Raw genomic sequence first — 21,817 nt, 5'->3', positions numbered from 1 at the left:
TTCTCGCCCACAGAGTGTTTGGGTAGATCTTAGGCAAGCTAGATACCAAGAAATGCTCGATCCTTTCTTAGATAATCATGACATTCAAGAACGTAACTCCTTCAAAGGTATTTCACTCGTCCCGTTGGAAATGACCAACTTATCAGGATAAATTCTGTCACCTAATATCGAGCAAATCCCTATGATTTTGTAACGTTAGATTGATTATTACTGCACATAGGAGAAGCGTTTCAAATTTCCTTACTGGAGGCATGAGGGAGATCATAGATCGGCTGATGATATCTCGCTCACAAGGACACCAAACAACAATCGATATTGTTGTGCAAGAAGTAAAAGAACAAGCTAAGCAGCAGCAGATGATGGTGGCAGGGTGGAAGAACGACGATGCATTGCAAGTGGGGAAGGTGAATATCAAGAAGAGGAAGACGAAGGAGAAGTTGATAACCGTGAAGAAGATAATGGTGATAATGATGGACCCGCATGTTCAGTTGATCAGACGTGGAGCTACAATCAAGGTCGTGATTTGGGCGATGACTCTGATCAGACCACCTCTGCATACTCCCAAAACAACGAATCATACCGGTCCTGATACTTTGTAATTTCATCGGATCAGACATAATAACTTGCATTGACAGGAAATACAACTCATATATGAACTAAAGACTCACATGGAGCAACTCCGTCAAGAGATGTTTGAAGTACAAAGATCAATAAAGAGTTGTGTGAACATGCAAATGAAACTACAGCGTTCCATCAAGCACGAAATCACAGCCGTGCTTGCTCAATCAGGTAATAACGAAGGGTGGTTGGCATCAAATTCGCCACTTTTTATCTGTGATTCGTAGAGAGGTCTGAAATAATACATTGAAATTTGGCGAGTGCAGGGCATAAGAGGGGGAGAGGTTCAGGCAATAAACAACGCTTAACGCAAAGGGAATTGTTGCATTTGTCACGACCTGAAAGTGGACTCTCTTCTTTACAGGCAATATTCACAAAAGCTCATAAACTTTGAATTGAGGCTGATGGATATATTGGAAATGACCCAATAATAATAGAGACCCGGGGTCGTATAACCCGAGCAGCCCAAGAAGAGTCTCAAGCCTGGAGCTTACCTCCGGGCCCAGAATGATGGGCCTTGACTTAGTCTCACGGCCCACCACATGGGCTTGGATTTGGTCCCGTGGCCCTCCACGAATTTAGCAGTAATTGATTGGAATTGCCTTTGCATAAATAGCCTAGTAATTGTCTTGTTAAGGGCACGTTCTACCTGGTGTCCTAAACACTTATGTTGCATTGTTATTACACGTTCTTATCGATGTAAATATCAGTCTCTGTGACTATATTCGTACCGATATTCATACGCCTATTATCCTTTTAACCATATACTTGTTACATTTATTCATTTATTTGAGTTAATTAATACGGACCCCCGGTTTAATTAATTCCATCATTGGTGCTCTTGTTGAGAGCGGCTGTACAAGCTCGAGTGCTCTCTATAATCAACATATTTCAACAAAACCGACCTTCAAACAATGGCAAGATCAGATCCCATTTCCATAGCCTTTCGAGCCAGATTGCATTGCTCATGTACAATTATATGACAACGATACCGGAATAAAAGTTCCATGACTGCCCGAGGTGCAACGCAATGGAATCCCCAGAAGCTATCACCACTGGCTCCGTTGTGATATTGACAAATGATGGAGGATCCAGTTGGTTCTGCCGGGTGTGTCCAGTCCTGTGTACGTGGTGATGATGTTATTTTGACTGGGGATACCTTCCTGGCTGAGATTCCGCCGCTCGCGAATACGATTGTGTTTTCGCCGAAGATGGAGTCCGAATAGCCCGATAATCTTTGCATTCCCGGTCGAACTGTTGCATCGAGTGCGCATGGAGCGTTTCTCGATAACCACTTATCGCAAATCGAAACAGCACGGCACACGGGCAAATCAGAATCTGATCTGAATACCACCGTGCGTAGGATAATACTATACATGCTGAATATATAAACGTGGATCTGCAATGTTTCACTTCACTCCCGTCCTGCAATTTTCCAGCAATGGAAGTCAGAGAGAACAGGGAAATCTACATTGCACCATCGCATTTAACTTAAGCCAGTCATAGATCAACACATCCACGGTCCACCTTGCATGTTGGCATGGCTTCCATTTCAGACATTGGTGGTCTTAAATTTGCATGATCGAGGTTGAAGAAGAGAGAAAGCCACCAGAATTCCTACACATCTGCAGATCTCCATCACCGTTCCACAGGGGCTTTCCTCTCTGCAGTTGGCGTTCCACGATTGAACTCCCTGGCGGATGATGAGGAAGAGCATATATAAGGGAAATAGCCGCCAGAATCTTGGAGTAAAATTTGGAGTCGGAGTGACTGGGAAAAAGTGCAACGTCACCCATGGTTTCCATATGCGTATTAGAAAGGAAGATGAAGCGTGACATGGAAAATTGAGTAGTTGTAGAAAATAGGAAAATGAAGGGCCATGATCTGGGTTATGTGTAACAAACACTATGAAGAGGATAGCTGAAACAACAACTTGCAGGCGAGCCATCTTTAATTTAGGAGCAATTTTTAATTCTTAAGGATGCATGACTTTTTGGGATGGAAAAATCACTTCTCTGGGAAAGGGAGAGAAATGTTACACAGCCCAAGAAAGTGGGGAGGGAAATGCTAGGCCATTATTATCATTTAATTATATCATCATGAATGAAGATTATGCGTAGAAATATTATTGGTGATCCCTGCAGAGTTCTGCCGCATCTCCTCCACTGGCGTGGGTAATGGACTAAGGCCAACGTGTCCTGCCCTAAAGCTCAGCAGATATACCGCAACCAATTCAACAACGACAATTGCAATTTCCATGGCAACAATGTGGAACAAGTTACGCTAAAATTGGTTTCGACACATAAAGAGAATGGAGAATGCAGATGGATACGCTTGTGCGGTCGAAAAGCGTAGTTTGTTAATTTCCCTTACTACTATAATAATAATAATAATAATAATAGTAATAATAATAATAATAATAATTATTATTATTATTAATTATTATTATTATTGGTTCTCTCTAGTTACGTTGTGAGGTCCGATCTCGACTAATGCTAGCCAGAGTAATCAATCCATGGTCACGGTCGTGCGCGTCGGCCCTGACTTTGGCATTTCATAGCGGTGGTACGAGACCAGCCACGTTCACTACCTGACATAATAGCCTATTTTTGGCTTATTATATATACATTGGTATGCCTAACGGTCCATTATTATATTGAAGTATTTGTTCGATTGCAAAATTAGTCCGAGTTCGGCAAATTTTACCCTTCCGAGGGGGGAGAGGGGCCGAGACCAAGGACTTTGGACCAACGGTCCCCGAATTGAATTCCAATTCGTTTGATTTTAAAAAAGAAAAAAAAAAAACTTGCTCGCTCAATTCCCTAAGGGCCAGCGCGGGATCTGATCCCGCTAGCTACCCGACGGATGAGCCTAACGACCCGGTGTCAAAGGGTTATCACCCTAAGGGGGCACGAGGTCCGACTTCGCGTACCAACCCCGACGGAAGAGCCTAACGGCCTGGTGTCAAATGACTTGGGTCGAAGAGCTATCCCCCTAAGGGGGCACGAGGTCCGACCTCGCGTACCAACCTCGACGGGAGAGCTTAACGGCCCGGTGTCAAATGACTTGGGTCTAAGGGCTATCACCCTAAGGGGGTACGAGGTCCGACCTCGCGTATCAATCCCGACGAAAGAGCCTAACGGCCCGGTGTCAAATGACTTGGGTCTAAAGGCTATCACCCTAAGGGGGCACGAGGTCCGACCTCGCGTACCAACCCCAACGGAAGAGTTTTTGGACCAAGAGTACCCTTGGCCAAATAACTACATACTACGTAAAAAAAATAAAAAATAAAAAAAAAACAAAATCACGCGAGCGAGAATCTAATAAACGACCTTGCGTCGTCTGAACAGCCCGCTCTCGAACGGAGAGGACTCGAATCACGGATTAAAGTGCAAGGCTAAAAGTTTTAAAGGTGTTGGAATAAGCTAAATATTTCCATTCAAGTTGACGCGGAAGCATTCATCCAAGCATGGAGCCTCGAAGCGGTTTCGATTGGGCCAAATGTTTACTCTCTTTCGTTGTCGACTTCTCACAACTTAGAGAGTGGGGGACTGATGATGGATATATTGGAAATGACCCAATAATAATAGAGACCCGGGGTCAGGGATGTATAACCCGAGCAGCCCAAGAAGAGTCTCAAGCCCGGAGCTTACCTCCGGGCACAGAATGATGGGCCTTGACTTAGTCTCACGGCCCACCACATGGGCTTGGATTTGGTCCCGTGGCCCTCCACGAATTTAGCAGTAATTGGTTGGAATTGCCTTTTGCATAAATAGCCTAGTAATTGTCTTGTTAAGGGCACGTTCTACTTGGTGTCCTAAACACTTATGTCGCATTGTTATTACACGTTCTTATCGATGTAATAGCATTACATATTCGATTAATACAATATCAGTCCCCGTGACTATATTCGTACCGATATTCATACGCCTATTATCCTTTTAACCATATACTTGTTACATTTATTTGAGTTAATTAATACGGACCCCCGGTTTAATTAATTTCATCAGAGGCGATTTCTTCGAGTTATAAACATGGCAATGTTGTTTAGATGCGGGCATATATGCACCTGCTTCAACTGCGCTCTCCAATTGCAGTCAGGCGACGGGAAGTGTCCAATATGTCGAGCTCCCATCCTAGACGTTGTGCGTACACACACTCATTAACTCAAGCAAAAAAGGGTTTGCATGATTAAGATGATGAGAAAGATGAGGATGTATAATTCTAGAATAGGTTAATCTATTAATGTGCATATCACAGACTGATGAATGCCCACTCTGAAACTTATTACTGCGTATGGTATTTAGGATTTGATAGAGATAGATATTTTCATCTCATGAAGGAGAATAAGCTGAATTGACACAAATACCTCTCATTTAAACGGTCAACTAACTACATGATAGACGGAGGACTAAAATTGTCCTCGTCACACTAAGTCTGTCCAAAAAATGACAAAATTTTTTATAAAGGACTAAAATTGTCCAAGCCACTATAAGTCTAGGACCAAAAATGTCTTTTACTCTATTCATAAATACTTTAATTTTAATTTTAATTAGATCAACTTTAAATTTTTCTAACTTAAAATTTAAAGTGGTTACATAAACAACATAGAGGAAAAATGTGCTATATAAGTAAACAATTCAAGGGAAAAAAGTGCCATTTCCCTTAAGTTAAATGTTAAAAAAATGAATCTAAACAAAAAATAATAATTTTTTTTTTTTTTACTTTTAGTAAAATAGAAAAAGAACGTTTTCTAAATTTAATGCAAACACTAAAAAAATGAAAATTCTTTTTGAAAATTAATTTTTAGAAAACATTTCCAGTACCGTATATGAAATATTATAAGGAGGAAAGTACACTATAAAATAATTAAAAGTTGCCAACTTAAAGGGGTTGATGCGAATTGCTAATGTTCTTATCTGTGGTAATTTATGATATTGTATATAATGGTTTTGTCTTGAGATAACAACGGCTAGTGGACGTGCTGGAGTGGTTATCGGGCATGACTAGAAATCATGTGGGTTCTGCCCGCGCAGTTTCGAATCCTGCCGTCCACGCACGTTTCTTTTCCTTTGCTCAGAGAATCAGAGGTCTGTGTATTAGCCCACCAGGAACAAAACGGAATGAAAATATATTACCATTAAGGGATCAAATTTCAACTTTTGAAATAATTAAATAACTAAAAGTACAATTTTCTCTTCTATAAATGAAGATATAATCATATATTTTACATTAAATATCAAATTATTTTATTATCACCACGCCTCCAATTTTAGCGTATGTATTATAGCTCATCAAATTTATGGACTCAATGATTATTCCATGAACAAAAACAATCGATGTCGACCTATACCTCAAACCAGGGGCGGATCCAGAAAATTATGTGAGTGAGGGCGTACTTAAAATGACTTTAGAATTGTTAATGTCAAAATATCAAACACCTATAATATGGTTCAAATGCATTATAAATTATAATAAAATTTTTATGATAGACTACGTGATAGTTAGGAGCGGAGCCAAAACTATACTTGGGTAGGGTGAAATTTTAGAACACTTTGAAATGTTATAAAAATATTTATATCAAAATATTAAACATAATCAATTAGATAAAATAGTTTGAATAGAAAAGAAATTATATTAATAAATACTTTAATTTTAATTTTAAAATTTTTTAATTAGATCAACTTTAAATTTTTCTAAATTAAAATTTAAAGTGGTTACATAAACAACACAGAGGAAAAATGTGGTATAAGTAAACAATTCAAGGGAAAAAAAGTGCCATTTTCCTTAAGTTAAGTGTTAAAAAAATGAATCTAAACAAAAAAAAATACATTTTTTTTTACTTTTAGTAAAATAGAAAAAGAACGTTTTCTAAATTTAATGCAAACACTAAACAAATGAAAATTCTTTTTGAAACATGAATTATTTTTTGAAAATTAATTTTTAGAAAATATTTCCAGTACCGTATATGAATATGAAAATATTATAAGGAGGAAAGTACACTATAAAATAATTAAAAGTTGACAACTTAAAGGGGTTGATGCGAATTGCTAATGTTCTTATCTGTGGTAATTTATGATATTTTATATAATGGTTTTGTCTTGAGATACCATCAGCTGGTGGACGTGCCGGAGTGGTTATCGGGCATGACTAGAAATCATGTGGGCTCTGCCCGCGCAGGTTCGAATCCTGCCGTCCACGAACTCTTCTTTTCCTCAGCTCAGAGAGTCAGGTCTGTGTTGTAGCCCGCTAGGAACAAAACGAAATGAATGAAGGATTAGCCAGGTAATTAAACCAAATATGTTCATTTTACCATTAAGGTACAATAATATTTCAAACTTTTGAAACAATTAAATGACCAAAAAGTACATTTTTTTCTTCTATAAACGAAGATATAAACATATATTTCACATTAAATATTAAATTATTTTATCGCCACCAAGTCTCTAAATTTGGCATATGCATTATAGCTCGTCAAATTTATGGAGTCGATGATTATTCCATGAACAAAAACAATCGATGTCGACCTATACCTCCAACATTGTGTGACAAAAGGTTGTAGTTTTTGTTCATCAACCTTACACGGTATGATCAGGAACTTTTAATAGTTGTCCAATGTGTGGTGTTGAACATGAGAATGTCATGCATGCATTTATTTTGTGTGATTATGCCAAGCTTGTTTGGAATGAGACTTCCTTATCTATTGCAAATATTGTGTGTGATACTTTATCTATGTGGTTTGCTAATGTAATGCACAATATGACTCAAGAGGATGTTGGTGTGATAATGGCTGTACTCTATCATATTTGGAGAGCCCGGAATTCAGTTGTTTGGGAGACGAACTTGACGTTGCCGAAGAAGGTGTGGCGGACGGCCTCGTCTTCGTTGCAATGCTGGAAACAGGTCCATCGCAACCCAATGGCGTCGTCACCGGCTGCTGTCTCACTCGTGCCACAACCAGCATCAGGCCGTCCACGATGTTACGTAGATGCCGGATTCCATCTGGCGTCGGGGGAGGCTTCGTTCGGCGCTGTTCTACCGTCTCTGGAAGGGGTCTTCTCGGCGGCGATAAGTGGCAGCTTGGCTCAATGCTACTCACCACTAATTGCTGAGGTCATGGCTTGTAGGGAAGTGCTTTCTTGGCTTAAGGATCGGGAAGTGTTGTCCGTTGATCTCTTCACCGACGGCTCGAAGCTCCGGAACTCTTTGGCATCTTCTCGTAATGCTATTCGTTTATATGCTGATTTTGCTATTAGTGACTGTCGTGAGGCTATGTCCTCCTTTTCTTATTTATGCATTTATTTAGTACCGAGATCGGTTAATTTTCTTGCTCATACTCTTGCTTCAGCAGTATTTTCTCAAGCTAGCACTATGTACTGGGATGCAATCCGATCAGACTTTATTTCTGCTTTGCTTTAATATATGCAATTCTGCTTTGCTTTCAAAAAAAAAATATCAACTTTATCAAATTTTCGCACACATTAGACAAAAAAGTAAAATGCAATATGTTTTCCAATTTTGCCCCTCTTTTCTCTCATTATCCACTTAGTAATAACCCAGTAAAGTCTAAAAAATAAGATAAACTCACACTACTGCTTCTCATTCTCTCTATCTCCATCTCTCTTTCTCTCGCGTTCAAATTTCTTTTTCAGGTACAAATCTTTCTTCCATAGTGATGGTTTTATTGGGATCGGGTCCACCATAAACCGGGTATAGGAACATAGGACGGGGGGTAGGGCGCTAGGCCCAGAACAATGCGTACAAAAGCCCGAGGTACAGGCCCAGAATGGCAGTCCAATTACAAAGAACAAGGCCCACAGGATGGGCTATAGCGAACTATGCTACTGGTAGGAATCGAACCCAGGTGACTGGATTGAGAGTACAAGACCAAAACCACTAGACTGTAGTGCTTATCGTGTCTGAGTTGCCTCTTAGCCAAAGATCCAGGGCCCCTATTTATAGCAAGCCCCCCTCCTCCTCTGGCGTCCGCGTGTCCCACGTTGCTCCTCCCCCACTCCGCTTGTTTGTCGCCATGCATGTCACGTCGCCACTATCCCCGCGACTCCCGCATCCTCTACCATGCACGCCGCACCTACCTCCCCCCCCTCAGCCGTACCTACCTACCCCCTCACGCCGTACCTACCCCCCTCATGCCGTACCTACCTCCCCCCTCACGTCGTACCTACCTCCCCCCCTCACGTCGTACCTACCTCCCCCCCTCATATTGTACCTACCTACCCCCTCACGCCGTACCTACCCCCCTCATGCCGTACCTACCTCCCCCCCTCATATTGTACCTACCTACCCCCTCACGCCGTACCTACCCCCCTCATGCCGTACCTACCTCCCCCCTTACTCCGTACCTACCTCCCCCCCTCATATCGTACCTACCTACCCCCTCACGCCGTACCTACCCCCCTCACGCCATACCTACCTCCCCCCTCACGCCGTACCTACCTCCCCCCTCATATCGTACCTACCTACCCCCTCACGCCGTACCTACCCCCTCATGCCGTACCTACCTCCCCCCCTCACGCCGTACCTACCTCCCCCCTCATATCGTACCTACCTCCCCCCTACCTCCCCCCTCACGTCGTACCTACCTCCCGCACCTACTTCCTCCCGCCTTCCGGTCCATGTTCTTCACCCTGGCCCACCATGCGTGCTTGTCTTCCTAGCCCAACAAGACTTGGTCCAACCTCCTTCTTTCACCACCCCACTTAGGTCAATACTTTCCCAATAAAATGGACCCCTAGGGTCCCATATCTCCATCACATTGAGACTTTGAGATCTACATCTCCATACCCATTTTGAAGATCTACATTATATCGCCATACGTATCTTTTGCCTAATTTCGTAGAGATTGAGATCGACATATACATCTTGAACACATGAATATGGAGTTTGTGATGAAATTGAAGCAATGGTACTGCAATCTATTTACAAAATTGATACTGAGGTCATTGTTCTACACTCAATCTATGGGGTTTTCAAATCCCACAATTATTAGTGATTTTGAAGATTAAAAACTTTTGTAAATTATTCAAAGTTCTCATTCAATCTATGTGTGTGTGTGTGTGTGTTTTTTTTTTTTAAATAAAATAAAATAAATTTTGTTTGTGACATCATCACACAAGTGGGACCCTATGTGTGTGTACGCGTGCCTGCGTGTGCTAATGATTCTATGAGAACAGTACCATAGGAGATAAATAAGAAGCAATCCCAGCCTAATATCTGTAAAAATTTGACGATTCCTATAAGATTTTTTAAAACAAAAACACGGTGGCATTTTGTAATTATCATCAACTTTACAATGCAAATTTGAACACTTAAATATGCAATCTTTAACAACTAAACATGCAAACCTGGTAAATTTTATAAAATCAAAGAAAAAACTAAATTTTAAATCTAAACCGTAAATATTAGACCTTAAACAGTAAAAAGTGAACAACTAAACCAAATTCAAAAAAAAAAAAAAAAAAAAAAAAAAACTCACTCATGAACTCTATGCATTTTTGCAAGTGCAATCTTTTAATACTGAATATGCAAAATATTAATACTAAATGTGCAAAATATTAATACTAATAGAAAAGTCTGAAAATTACATATTTTAGTGTTCAATAGCCCAGGATGAAGATAAATATTAAAAAATGCAGTGACATTATATATGGTAATTTTACGTATTGTTGAAAGCTTAAGGTGCGTAATTGTAAAACTTAAGGTGCGTCAATTTAACACTTAAGGTGTGCCATTTTAACACTTAAGGTGTGTCAATTCTACACTTAAGATGTATAAGTTCTACACTTAAGTTAAGGTGCTCCATTTTAACACTTAAGGTGCGCCAATTCTACACTTAATGTGCATAAGTTCTACACTTAAGGTACGCCATTTTAACACTTAAGGTGTGCCATTTTAACACTTAATTAAGGTGCGTCATTTTAACACTTAAGGTGCGTCATTTTAACACTTAAGGTGTGCCATTTTAACTCTTAAGGTGCGTCATTTCAACACTTAATTAAGGTGCACCTTTTTAATACTTAAGGTGCGTCATTTTAACACTTAAGGTGCGTCATTTTAATACTTAAGGTGTGTCATTTTAATACTTAAGGTGCGTCAATACAACACTTAAGTGCGCCAATTTGAAACTTAAAGTGCGTAAGTTTGAACCTTAAGAGTGCATCATTTCAACGATGCTAAGGTAAAAGGAAATCATTTGCATCAAATTCTCAGGAAGCGCGTTTTTTTTTTTCTTCATTTGGACTGTTGATCAAGATTAGATTAACGACGATTCAAATCTCACCGCATCTTTCACCTGGAAGACTCTTCACAAGTGAACCATCCCCTTCATATATATATATATATATATATATATATATATATATATATATATATATATATATATATATATATATATATATATTAGTATTTTTTTATGCGCGATGCGCAAAAATAGGTGCCCAATATTAATATATTATATTAAAATTTTAAATTTATTTAGATTTTAGATATTTAAATTATTCATAATAATAATAATAATAATAATAATAATAATAATAATGTAAATCATTTTTATAAATTTGATATTTATATTTTATGTAATAATTAACATACAACTCAAATATATAATGTTTATTTATTATTATTAATTAAGAAGATAAGAAAATATATGGTGGATGCATGTGCATGGTAAAAATAGTGGAAAAGATAACGGAAGTTATAACGGTAGGGGTATGTTTGTCCAAAATATTTTATTGTACAACCTTTACAGCATAATGTACAAAAAAACTTAATGAAAAAAAGGAAAATAAATCAAGGGTATAACTTTCATTCATACTTATTATGTTTTTAGATATATATATATATATATATATATATATATATATATATATATATATAGAGAGAGAGAGAGAGAGAGAGAGAGTGCTTTCTCCCCTAAATTGAGGTCTAATCTAGCTAGTGCAAATAGGGTCCTGACTTAAGGATTTAGTGCTTCTAAACCAAACATTTATGCAGCCCACTTACTCAAAAAACGACCTGGCGTTGTAATCCTTTTACGAATATATATTTATTAGTCATTGGGTAGGCACGTACGGAGTAATATTATTTTTCTTCTGCCGCCGGCTAGATATACAGTGATTGCAAGAGCAGCCATGTTTTTTTTTGTGAGTACCATTGACTTTCTTATAATATAGTATCTATTTATGATTATTATTTTCTCAATTTATTAAAGCATAAAGAGTTAATATTGCTCTCGGTGAGACTCAAACTTATAACTTTTTATTTGGAAGAATTACTAGACCATAAGATTAATTCTTGAAAACAATAGCATTTTTTTTTTTTGAATTATAACATTTTTCATCCTTCAAGTAACTATATACTCCATATTTTTTGTCCGGCATTTGTTTATAAAGTCTGCAATTTTTTTGTTCTTCGTCAATTGTCAGTAAAATGATTTTTTACCACAATCATAACAAAACTCATGGACCAAAATAACTTTGTAAATAAATAAAAGACAAAAAGGGAAAATAAATATAATTAAGGAATGAAAAGTATTGTTAATTTTCTCTCAATTCTGTATTTCTCTACTTCTCCATTTATAATTGTTCTTTTCTTTTTTTTTTTTTTTTTTTTTTTTTTTTTTTTTTTAAATAAACCACCAGTATAGTGGGATATATGTTTCTCAATTTCTTAATTTATTTATAAATGTTTATAACAAACAACATTTGAGACATTTGTCGGTAAATAGAATTCAAGAGGTTGATGAGATAAAAAGTTTTTGATACCATGACAAGCTCGATTTTTCATTAGAACAATCAATTTCGAATAGAGTATTTAATTTTAAAATTTTAATAATTGACAAGTAAAAGCGAAATGTGATTATACTTGTGACAAAAAACCTGAGTGCGTTTGAGAGGGTGCACAAGCAGCTCGGGACTCAAAATATACCTTTTTATGGTAGTTGCTTTATTACATGCACAATTTATAAGTATAAAATTTTTTATTAAATGAATGTGATCGGTTCCTAATTTGTTACTCCGTATTAGTTAATTATAAAATCGTTTTAAATGAACTACTAAGCTCACAGCTAAAAAAATAATACTATTTTCGACCTGGCACTCAAAAAGTGGACATACAATTTTATTTATTTATTTTTAATACTGTATTGTTAATGGAGATTAAATACAAATTGACCAAAAATTCTAACCACCCAACGAATGGGTGAAAAAATTCATTATTCTACAAAAATAAACATAAACTATTAATTTTTTTTTTTTTTTTTGAGTAGTACTGACTCATGTTACAATGTAGTATCTGTTCATAGCTACTTTCTCAATCTACTGAAGTACAAAAAGCCAATAGTCCGCCTTCACTAACGCTCAAACCCACAATATACCACATAAGGGAGCAACTTGGTACCAATGGAGCAACATAATTTATTAATTAATTGAATATGTATGTAATACATCTACCACATAAGGGAGCAACTTGATACGAGTGGAGCAACATAATTTATTGGTTTTTTTTTTTTTTTTTTTTTTTTTTTGAAAACACAATTTATTAGTTAATTGAATATGTACGTAATAAAATATATGGCAGTCTTAAAGAATGGTCCATCTTTAATTTCCATTACCACTAATGACGTTTTAGTACATTTAATAGTTATTTCAACATCAAGCCGGCCTCTTGCTAATATCTATCAAAGTTCAGCAGGGCATTTACCTACCTACCTCAATCCCCTGCAATATATATACTATAAAATCAAATTTTAATTACTAAATAATAGTTACTTACAAGTGGTCTATTATGATCGCAATTAACATTTAATTAAACTATTTAGAGTGGTAGGTGGCTCCCCTGTAATATATATATATATATATATATATATATATATATATATATATATATATATATATATATATATATATATATATATATAGAGAGAGAGAGAGAGAGAGAGAGAGAGAGAGAGTTCAGTTCCCGTGCGGTTGGGCATGTCTCATGCGATTGTGCGGTTACATCTGAGCCATTGATCTTGCCTAAATCAACGTCCAGGATTAACAGTGATTAAAAAAAACGCGCGGTGATAATTTGATCTTTTTGCATCTAGGTCAAATTTAAGGTGCGTGATTTTTCTTCTTAAGATGGGTATTTTTGTGCTTAAGGTGAGTGATTTTTGTACTGTGTGGCAAAAGGTGTGTCAGGTGTTGAAAATTTAAGAGCGTCTACCTAAAGCTTTAGGTGTGTGGTTTTCCTTCTTAAGGTGTGTGGTTTTTGTGTTTAAGGTGCGTCAGTTGTTGAAACTTAAGGTGCGTCGGCCTAAAGCTTTAGGTGTGTGGTTTTCCTTCTTAAGGTGCATGATTTGTATGCTTAAGGCGTGTCAGTTGTTGAAACTTAATGCGTGTCATTTTAAAACTTTAGGTGTGTGGTTTTTGTTCATTAAGATGCTTTGTTTGTGTGCTTAAAGTGCGTGGTTTGTGTACTTAAGGTACACCATTTTAAAACTTTAGATGCATGGTTTGTGTTCTTAAGGTTCTTTGCTTGTGTGTTTAAAGTGCGTGGTTTTTGTACTTAAGGTCCGCGATTATAATGCTTAAGGTGCGCCTTTTTGGGTTAACCGCACAACCGCATGGGAAGTTATATTTGCACCTGATCCATCCCAAGAGTGAGATTCAATTGACTTGATGATAGATGTCATTTAACTAGGAGGAAGTCTTTCTCAAGGTTAATCCACACTCTAAGAACACATAATGACATTCTTGACTCATGAGTGTCTAAGAGACATTTCATCAAACACCTTGGTCTTGACATCCCAAACTCCCCTTTTCTCAATCGATTGTAGCTTTGTTTACAACTAATGTAGAATACATGGCTGTGATTGAGGCTAGAGGCTTTGTGGCTTCAGGTTTATTTAAGGAATTGAGTATTGAGCAAAGTGGAGTTCAAATACATTGTCCCAAAGTGTCATCCTTTTAGCTAAAAATTAAGTATATCATGCCATAACCAAGAATATTGATGTAAGGTTCCATAAGGTTAGATAGTTGATTGCTTCAGATCTGGTGAGATTGTGTTGCAAAAAATTCATACTGGTGAGAACGCAACAGACATGTTGACAAAGACAATTATCATTAACAAGTTCAAGCTAATTATAGCATTAAGAAGATTTGATCACAATCGTACATTGTCTAATTCCAATTACTCGTATTAGACCACAATTCTCACCTGGGGCATGGTTCTCATGGGAGTCAGACCTTATATTTATTAAAAAATTAATAATTGTGAATGAATGTTATACCCTTTATTTATGTCCGTTTTTTTGTTACGTTTTCTTTATACATTATGCTATAAGAGTTGTTCTATACAATATTTTGGACAAACATACCCCTACCGTTATAACTTCAGTTATCTTTTTCACTATTGTTACTATGCACATGCATGCACTATATATTTTCTTATCTTCTTCAATAATAATAATAATAATAATAATAATAATAATAATAATAATAATAATAATAATATGGTGGTTTTGTGTATCATGGTAAAAAAATATAAATATGGTGGTTTTATGTATCAAGTATGAACTGTGAATTAAACAGCCTTATTTTTTTAAAACAGGGACAATTATTTTGCTCCTTAATGGAGACCAGCTGTGCTAAATTTAGTCCAAAAGGTTTGCAAAGGGCAATTAAGATTCAAGATATTTTTTCCTATTATAGTTTTCTAGGCCAGTAAAGGATAAGGTGATGACAAATGGTCACCTAGAGTCAACCCTGGAGACTGCTTCTACACATGCATAATTATATTATTATCAAGATCCAGGGCCCCAACCCTCAACTTGGTTAAACCCCAACACCTTAGTTAGTGGAAGAAAAGGAAAAAGTATAGTATAACAAATCAAATCAAAATCCTCAAGGTGGCTAGCTAGCTGCAGCTTCCTATAGTTCAAAATTTTGCTATAAATATGGGCCTTTTGGATCTCTTCTCCTCACTGCATTTAATTGTTTCTTCTCTGATCTTATAATCTATACAGTTGATCTCATTTTCCTGCATTTTGGATTGCTGTAGTATAGGCAGGCATGGGTTTAGGGATAAGGAACTTGTGCATTTTCCTGTTTGTTACAGTGATTTTACCTGTGATGTGCTATAGTGAGCAGATAGAAAATTCTCTCTACACTAGAGCTACCTATTATGGAAGCCCAGATTGCTATGGAACTCCAAGTATGTGTTCCTTTTAATTTGCATATAATTTCCTCTATCTGTCCATTTTAATTTCATATATATATATATATATATATATGTGTGTGTGTGTGTGTGTGTGTGTGTGTGTGTGTGGACATATAACATAGTAATTATAGATACATAATATATTGTTAAAATATTATGTGTTTGTAGTTAACATGTTATTTTGGATTAGAGTTCACAATGCATGGTAGTCTTGAGTCCAGGGTATAATTTGCTATTTTCTTGAACATATATTTAATCAAAAGTATAATTAATTTAAAGCATTATATTGGCTGATGAGAAAATTAAATAACTTTAATTATTTTCAGGTGGAGCATGTGGGTTTGGTGATTATGGACGCAATGTGAATGGTGGTAAAGTGAGTGGAGTCTCTAGTAGGCTTTACAAGAATGGAACTGGCTGTGGTGCATGCTATCAGGTATACTTCATCATCTTATTGAATGGTTGATTAAGACTACCACCAAAATCAAATTTATTATGAGAAAATTCCATAAGTCTCTATTAGAACATGTTGGGACAAAACAAACTCTAATCACTGCTCGAAATTATGAAATTTCTGACCACTTTTGGTATTCAGAAAAACCATTGTTGCTATTTTTGACAATTTTTTGCTTTCGACTTGATTTAAGATTACTTTCAGATGGTCGGAAATTCCATAATTTCCAACAGTGAATTTTGATCGATTTCAAATGTAAAACATAGTAAAATTACATGATTGACACAGGTGAGGTGCAAGATTCCGACACATTGCAACGAGGAAGGTACGAAGATGGTGGTAACGGACTATGGCGAAGGAGACAGAACGGACTTTATCCTGAGCACACGTGCCTACTCGGAAATGGCTAACCCGGGACTGGCCAATGAGCTCTTCGCATTGGGTGTCGTCGACATGGAATATCGCAGGATTCCCTGCCGTTACAATGGCTATAATCTTATGATCCAAGTTCATGACAAAAGCGACTTCCCTAATTACATAGCCATTTTGCCACTTTACCAAAGTGGATTATCTGATATTACAGCAGCTCAAATTTGGCAGGTACAATAATTCCCCCTTGGTCAAGGACAACCATGCACTAACTATAGTTCTACTATCTTATAACTATATGAAACATTGTTAATTTCGTGGGATTGACTCTGATACCAAATTTAAACATATGATTCATCTCAACTAAAAGTCTGATTGTGAGAACTGTGGTGCAGGCGGATTGCAAGGAGTGGAGGGACATGAGAAGGGTATTCGGGGGAGTATATGACTACCAAAACCCTCCCAAGGGATCACTACTCTCATTCCGACTCCAAACAAATTTGAATGGCAACACAAAGTGGGTGGAGGTGTTGGACGTTTTGCCCCAACAATGGAAGGCTGGCGTTGCATACGATACCAACATTCAGCTTGACTAACTTAGGCTCAATGTCTGTGCTGCTAAACTTTTTTTTTTCTTTTTGTTTTGTTTTTGTGTTTTTGTTTTGTTTTGTTTTTTTTTTTTTTTGTTTTTTTTTGTTATTTTTTTTTTACCAATGTTGCATGTTTTGATCCATTTAGAAAAATAATGTAGGTCACAACTTTTACTTCTTTCTTTTTCTTTTATCAATAAAATCATAACAAATCATAATGGTCGTAAACGAGAAAATTAAAAATTGTGACTAACTCTATTATGATGTAATATCTATTCATTTGAATTTCCTCTACTGAGGTTTGAACACATAATCTCCCAAGGAAACAATTTGAATTGGTGTCATTGGACCACAAGGTCCTTGGCAATTGGCAACAAATAGACTTTTTAAACTATTAAAAAGAGCAAATACCAATTTTGGTCCCACGAGTATTAGCAAAATGACAGTTTTGATCCACATGTTTAATTCCTACCAATTTTCATCCACGACTATTGTTTTAGTACAACTTTTTGTTCATAACTATTGTTTTAGTGTCAAAACTCATCATGCCAATCACTCATTCGTTTAAGACATGCCGAAATATGAAATTATTAATGGTAGTTTTGTGCTTTTCAAATTAGGATCCCTAGTTGAGCATGAATAAAGGGATTTAAGCCCTAAGATCTATCCCAATTCGTAGTTCTTTTCCTCAAATTAAGGTAGGATGAGGAGGAGAACTGAGAATTGAGATCGATCTTAGGGCTTAAATTAATTGAGGAAGGTATGAATTTCCCTTGAAGATGACTTTCTGTCTCGTAACCAAAAGTAACATTTCCTTTAACATACCTCAAAACTCTTTAATTGTTCCCAGTGTAAAACTATAGGAGCATGCACGCGCTGACACAACTGATTGACTAAAATGGAAAGATCAGGACGAGTGATAGTTAAATATTATAATGCGCCAGCCAAACTCCTATACTGTGTAGGATCATCATACAATGTTGTATCAAAGACCACGGTTTTCGAAGTAGAAATAAGAGTAGATTGTAACACCCTGTGTTACGGCCTCTAAACCAATTAATTATTTAATCATTTACCCAAAAGAAAGAATTAAATTCCATTAATTAATTAGGAAAAGTCCCCCGTGAATCCTTATCCCTAAAACCAATCCCTTAGTCCTATAAGGAATAGAATTAGCAAACTCATATCATTTAGACCCTAATTGGGACTCTTAGATATATAAATAGGGGCATAAGAGGCACCTAGAATCCACACCACAATAACTTTCACCACACAAGAATTCCCATAGGAGAAATCAAGAAAGAAGAGATCTTAAAGGAAGACCCTTCATAGCCAAGGAATTTAATTAAGGCTAAGAGGTAACCCATGTCTCAACAAAACCTATTTTCTTTGCTATAATCTTCTCCTTTTGCCTCCTTCTATATGCTTGTGTAACTCTATTATGATGTAATATCTATTCATTTGAATTTCCTCCACTGAGGTTTGAACACATAATCTCCCAAGGAAACAATTTGAATTGGTGTCATTGGACCACAAGGTCCTTGGCAATTGGCAACAAATAGACTTTTTAAACTATTAAAAATGAGCAAATACCAATTTTGGCCCCACGAGTATTAGCAAAATGACAGTTTTGATCCACATGTTTAATTCCTACCAATTTTCATCCACGACTATTGTTTTAGTACAAATTTTTGTTCATAACTATTGTTTTAGTGTCAAAACTCATCACGCCGATCACTCATTCGTTTAAGACATGCCGAAATATGAAATTATTAATGGTAGTTTCGTGCTTTTCAAATTAGGATCCCTATTTGAGCATGAATAAAGGGATTTAAGCCCTAAGATCTATCCCAATTCGTAGTTCTTGTCTCAACAAAACCTATTTTCTTTGCTATAATCTTCTCCTTTGGTCTCCTTCTATATGCTTGTGTCTAGATGAAATCTCGTATGATAATTACGATATGATCTTGATGATTGATGAGATGATTTTATGTGTGATCTTGATGATCTTGATGATGATAAGAGGATCTTGATGATCGTGAATTTCGTATTGAGATGTTCTTGGTATATTTGGGTGGGAATTCACATGTTCGGGTGTTGATTATGTTTAGAAGTCATGATAGGATGTGCTCTATTTGATTCTTGCTTTTGATTAGTTAATTGTCTATGTGGTGTCATCAATTGCGTTTAAAAGTGTCTAAGCATGGTTTCGGGTTCAACGGAGGATCCCGGGACGTATATTTTGGAAAAGAGTCAGTGGGGGGTAGGGGGACCCGCCACCTACCCGCTGCCCGAAGTAACGCGACCGGCAGCGGGCAGCCGGTGGGCAGACGACTGCCCGCCGGGCACCCGCTGCTTGGAGGACCATCGCCAGCGGGCAGCCGGCGGGTGGAGGGCGCTGGAATTTGCCCACTTTGAGACTTCGGCTTCCCCGTTTGATGTTTTCCCGACCCTCGTGGTGTCTCAACGAACTCCGTTTGTCGTGCCTGAGTCTAGTTTGATGTTTCAGGTACCATTTGTAGGATAAAAGAGTCTTTGTGTATCGCATGCTAGTTGAATTGGTACCCCGTTGGCCTAGGTGAAAGATGTATGAACCCCTTAGGATTATTCCTAGTATGTGGATGACCACGCATAGGTTTCTTTATACGTTTTCTCCCCTTCCCAATGTGCCAATATGTGCTTACTATGTGTTATGTGTGCATGATACCCCAATTTGGTTGCGATCAAATTGGGTATACACGAGCTGCGGTTCGTTATCTTGGCTGCGGCCAAACTGGTTACTCATGTGCTGCGGTTTATTCTCCTAGCTGCGGTCAGTGACTCAGTTCTAGGGCTGCGGTCCACATGGGCCTCGTGTGCTATGGTCCACCGACTGGACGCGCCAGGCGGTGCGTAGGGCCACTAGCCCGAGGAAGGCCATAGCCCACCGAATGAGTTGTCAGGCGGTGTGTAGGGCTATGGTCGGCTGTGATCCACCGAGTGTATGTGCCAGCGGTGTGTAGGGTCGTAGTCCCCAAAGATCATCGCCCACCGAATGAGTCCCTCAGGCGGTGTGTAGGGCTTTGATTAACTATGACCCACCAACTGAGCTCGTCAAGCGGTGTGTAGGGTCGCAGTCCCCAAAAGAGGATCACAGTCCACCGACTGAGCACGTCAGCGGTGTATAGGGCTGTGATCCGCCGTTGAAGCTATCGACGGTCTATACAATTGGTTGCGGTCAATTCCTTCATGCTGCGGTGTGAGGTAGGGTGCTGCGGGGCCGTGTTAATGCTATATGCACTAACCCTCATGTTTGGGGCATGCGATTGGTCCCGTGGCGCCACCAAAGTGTGCTTGTGTGACAAGGATGTTGATTGGATGATGATGTGATTGATTTGAAAGTGAACTGTGACCTTAGATACATGTTTTTATGATATTATCTCTATATAATTGATTATCATTGTTTAATGTGCTTATCCCTATCTGTCGAGTCTATTCCTGGTTTTAAAAGCTAGAGTCTCCTAAGTATATATCCTCCTGCTTCAAAATGGTTTTCCTATATATATATATATATATATATATATATATATATATATATATATATATATATATATATATATATATATATATATATATATATATATATATATATATATATATATATATATATATATATATATATACCTGTATTGTATTTCAACGCGTTGGAATGGGTTACCAGCATCATTCGCTGAACAGATATATTTGGCTTTCAGGCACAGATGAGTAGACCCCGGAGCGCGCTAGAAGATCCGAAGCATAGATTAGTTAGTTTTCCTTTCGGCCTGCGTGCCATGATGATGTATTAACATTACTTTAAGAATATTTAGTTAGTACAGCCTGTGCATCTGAGTTCTCCAGCTCAGATGTGGCATAACACCCCGCACATTTATGATTAGTGATGCGCTGTTTTGGGATTTAATGAGAAATTACCTTTATTATATAAGTTTTAAAAGTTTCGAAAATCTGGGGTGTTAGATAGTTCTTTACATTCTGCCATTCCAACACGTTTTAGAATGTCATTCATGTATCTCTGTTGTGAAAGCAAAATTCCATCATTGCATTTAACTGTCTCAATTCCAATAAAAAAAATCCAGGTTCACCAAGATCTCTAATTTTGAATGCAGTAGAAATTTTTGACACTAAGTGAGTAACTAGATCTTGATTACTTCCCATCATAAGTATATCATCCACATAAACTAACAGATATACACAATCATATTCCTGTAAGTAGTAAAACAAGGATACATCCGTTTTTTATGCTTCAAAACCAATAGATAGTAAAAAGGTGTGCAAATGATTAAACCAAGCCCTATGTGCCTGTTTTAATCAGTAAAGAGACCTTTTTAGCAAGCAAATGTGATTTGGATACTGAGCATCAATATAACCAAGTGGTTGCTTCATGTACACAATTCAGATAGATTTCCATTTAAAAAGGCATTATGAATATCAAGTTGCCTAACAGTCCACCAAGATGATAAAGCCAAAGAAAGAACCTGACAGTAGTTGGCTTGACCACTGGAGTGAAGGTGTCTAAGAAATCTTG

At 37.4% G+C, this 21,817-nt stretch overlaps 1 protein-coding gene and 2 non-coding genes across 3 annotated transcripts; all 3 read left to right on the top strand.

The window, feature by feature from the left end:
* The first annotated feature begins 5,593 nt into the window (after positions 1-5,593).
* TRNAS-AGA lies at positions 5,594-5,675 on the top strand. The gene has a single exon. It is a non-coding gene; the product is annotated as a tRNA-Ser (tRNA).
* Positions 5,676-6,737: 1,062 nt separating this feature from the next.
* Positions 6,738-6,819, top strand: TRNAS-AGA. The gene has a single exon. It is a non-coding gene; the product is annotated as a tRNA-Ser (tRNA).
* Positions 6,820-15,594: 8,775 nt separating this feature from the next.
* On the top strand, positions 15,595-17,296 carry LOC109177426 (expansin-like B1). The gene is made up of 4 exons (XM_019326809.1): positions 15,595-15,834; positions 16,167-16,276; positions 16,583-16,894; positions 17,059-17,296. The coding sequence occupies exons 1-4, from the start codon at positions 15,693-15,695 to the stop codon at positions 17,257-17,259; spliced, it is 765 nt and encodes a 254-aa protein (XP_019182354.1). The 5' UTR covers positions 15,595-15,692; the 3' UTR covers positions 17,260-17,296.
* The last annotated feature ends 4,521 nt before the right edge of the window (positions 17,297-21,817 follow it).

Source organism: Ipomoea nil, unplaced genomic scaffold (genome assembly GCF_001879475.1).
Source record: "Ipomoea nil cultivar Tokyo-kokei standard unplaced genomic scaffold, Asagao_1.1 scaffold0804, whole genome shotgun sequence".
Taxonomy (NCBI): domain Eukaryota; kingdom Viridiplantae; phylum Streptophyta; class Magnoliopsida; order Solanales; family Convolvulaceae; genus Ipomoea; species Ipomoea nil.
The sequence above is the reverse complement of the archived record's forward strand: the minus strand, read 5'-3'. Positions and strand labels throughout refer to the sequence as shown.

Excerpts from the sequence above, each read along its gene's own strand:
- LOC109177426 (XM_019326809.1), top strand. The coding sequence starts at position 15,693 with ATGGGTTTAGGGATAAGGAACTTGTGCATTTTCCTGTTTGTTACAGTG. Across the intron at positions 15,835-16,166 it reads AGATTGCTATGGAACTCCAA|GTGGAGCATGTGGGTTTGGT; the intron begins GTATGTGTTCCT and ends AATTATTTTCAG. Across the intron at positions 16,895-17,058 it reads CAGCAGCTCAAATTTGGCAG|GCGGATTGCAAGGAGTGGAG; the intron begins GTACAATAATTC and ends ACTGTGGTGCAG.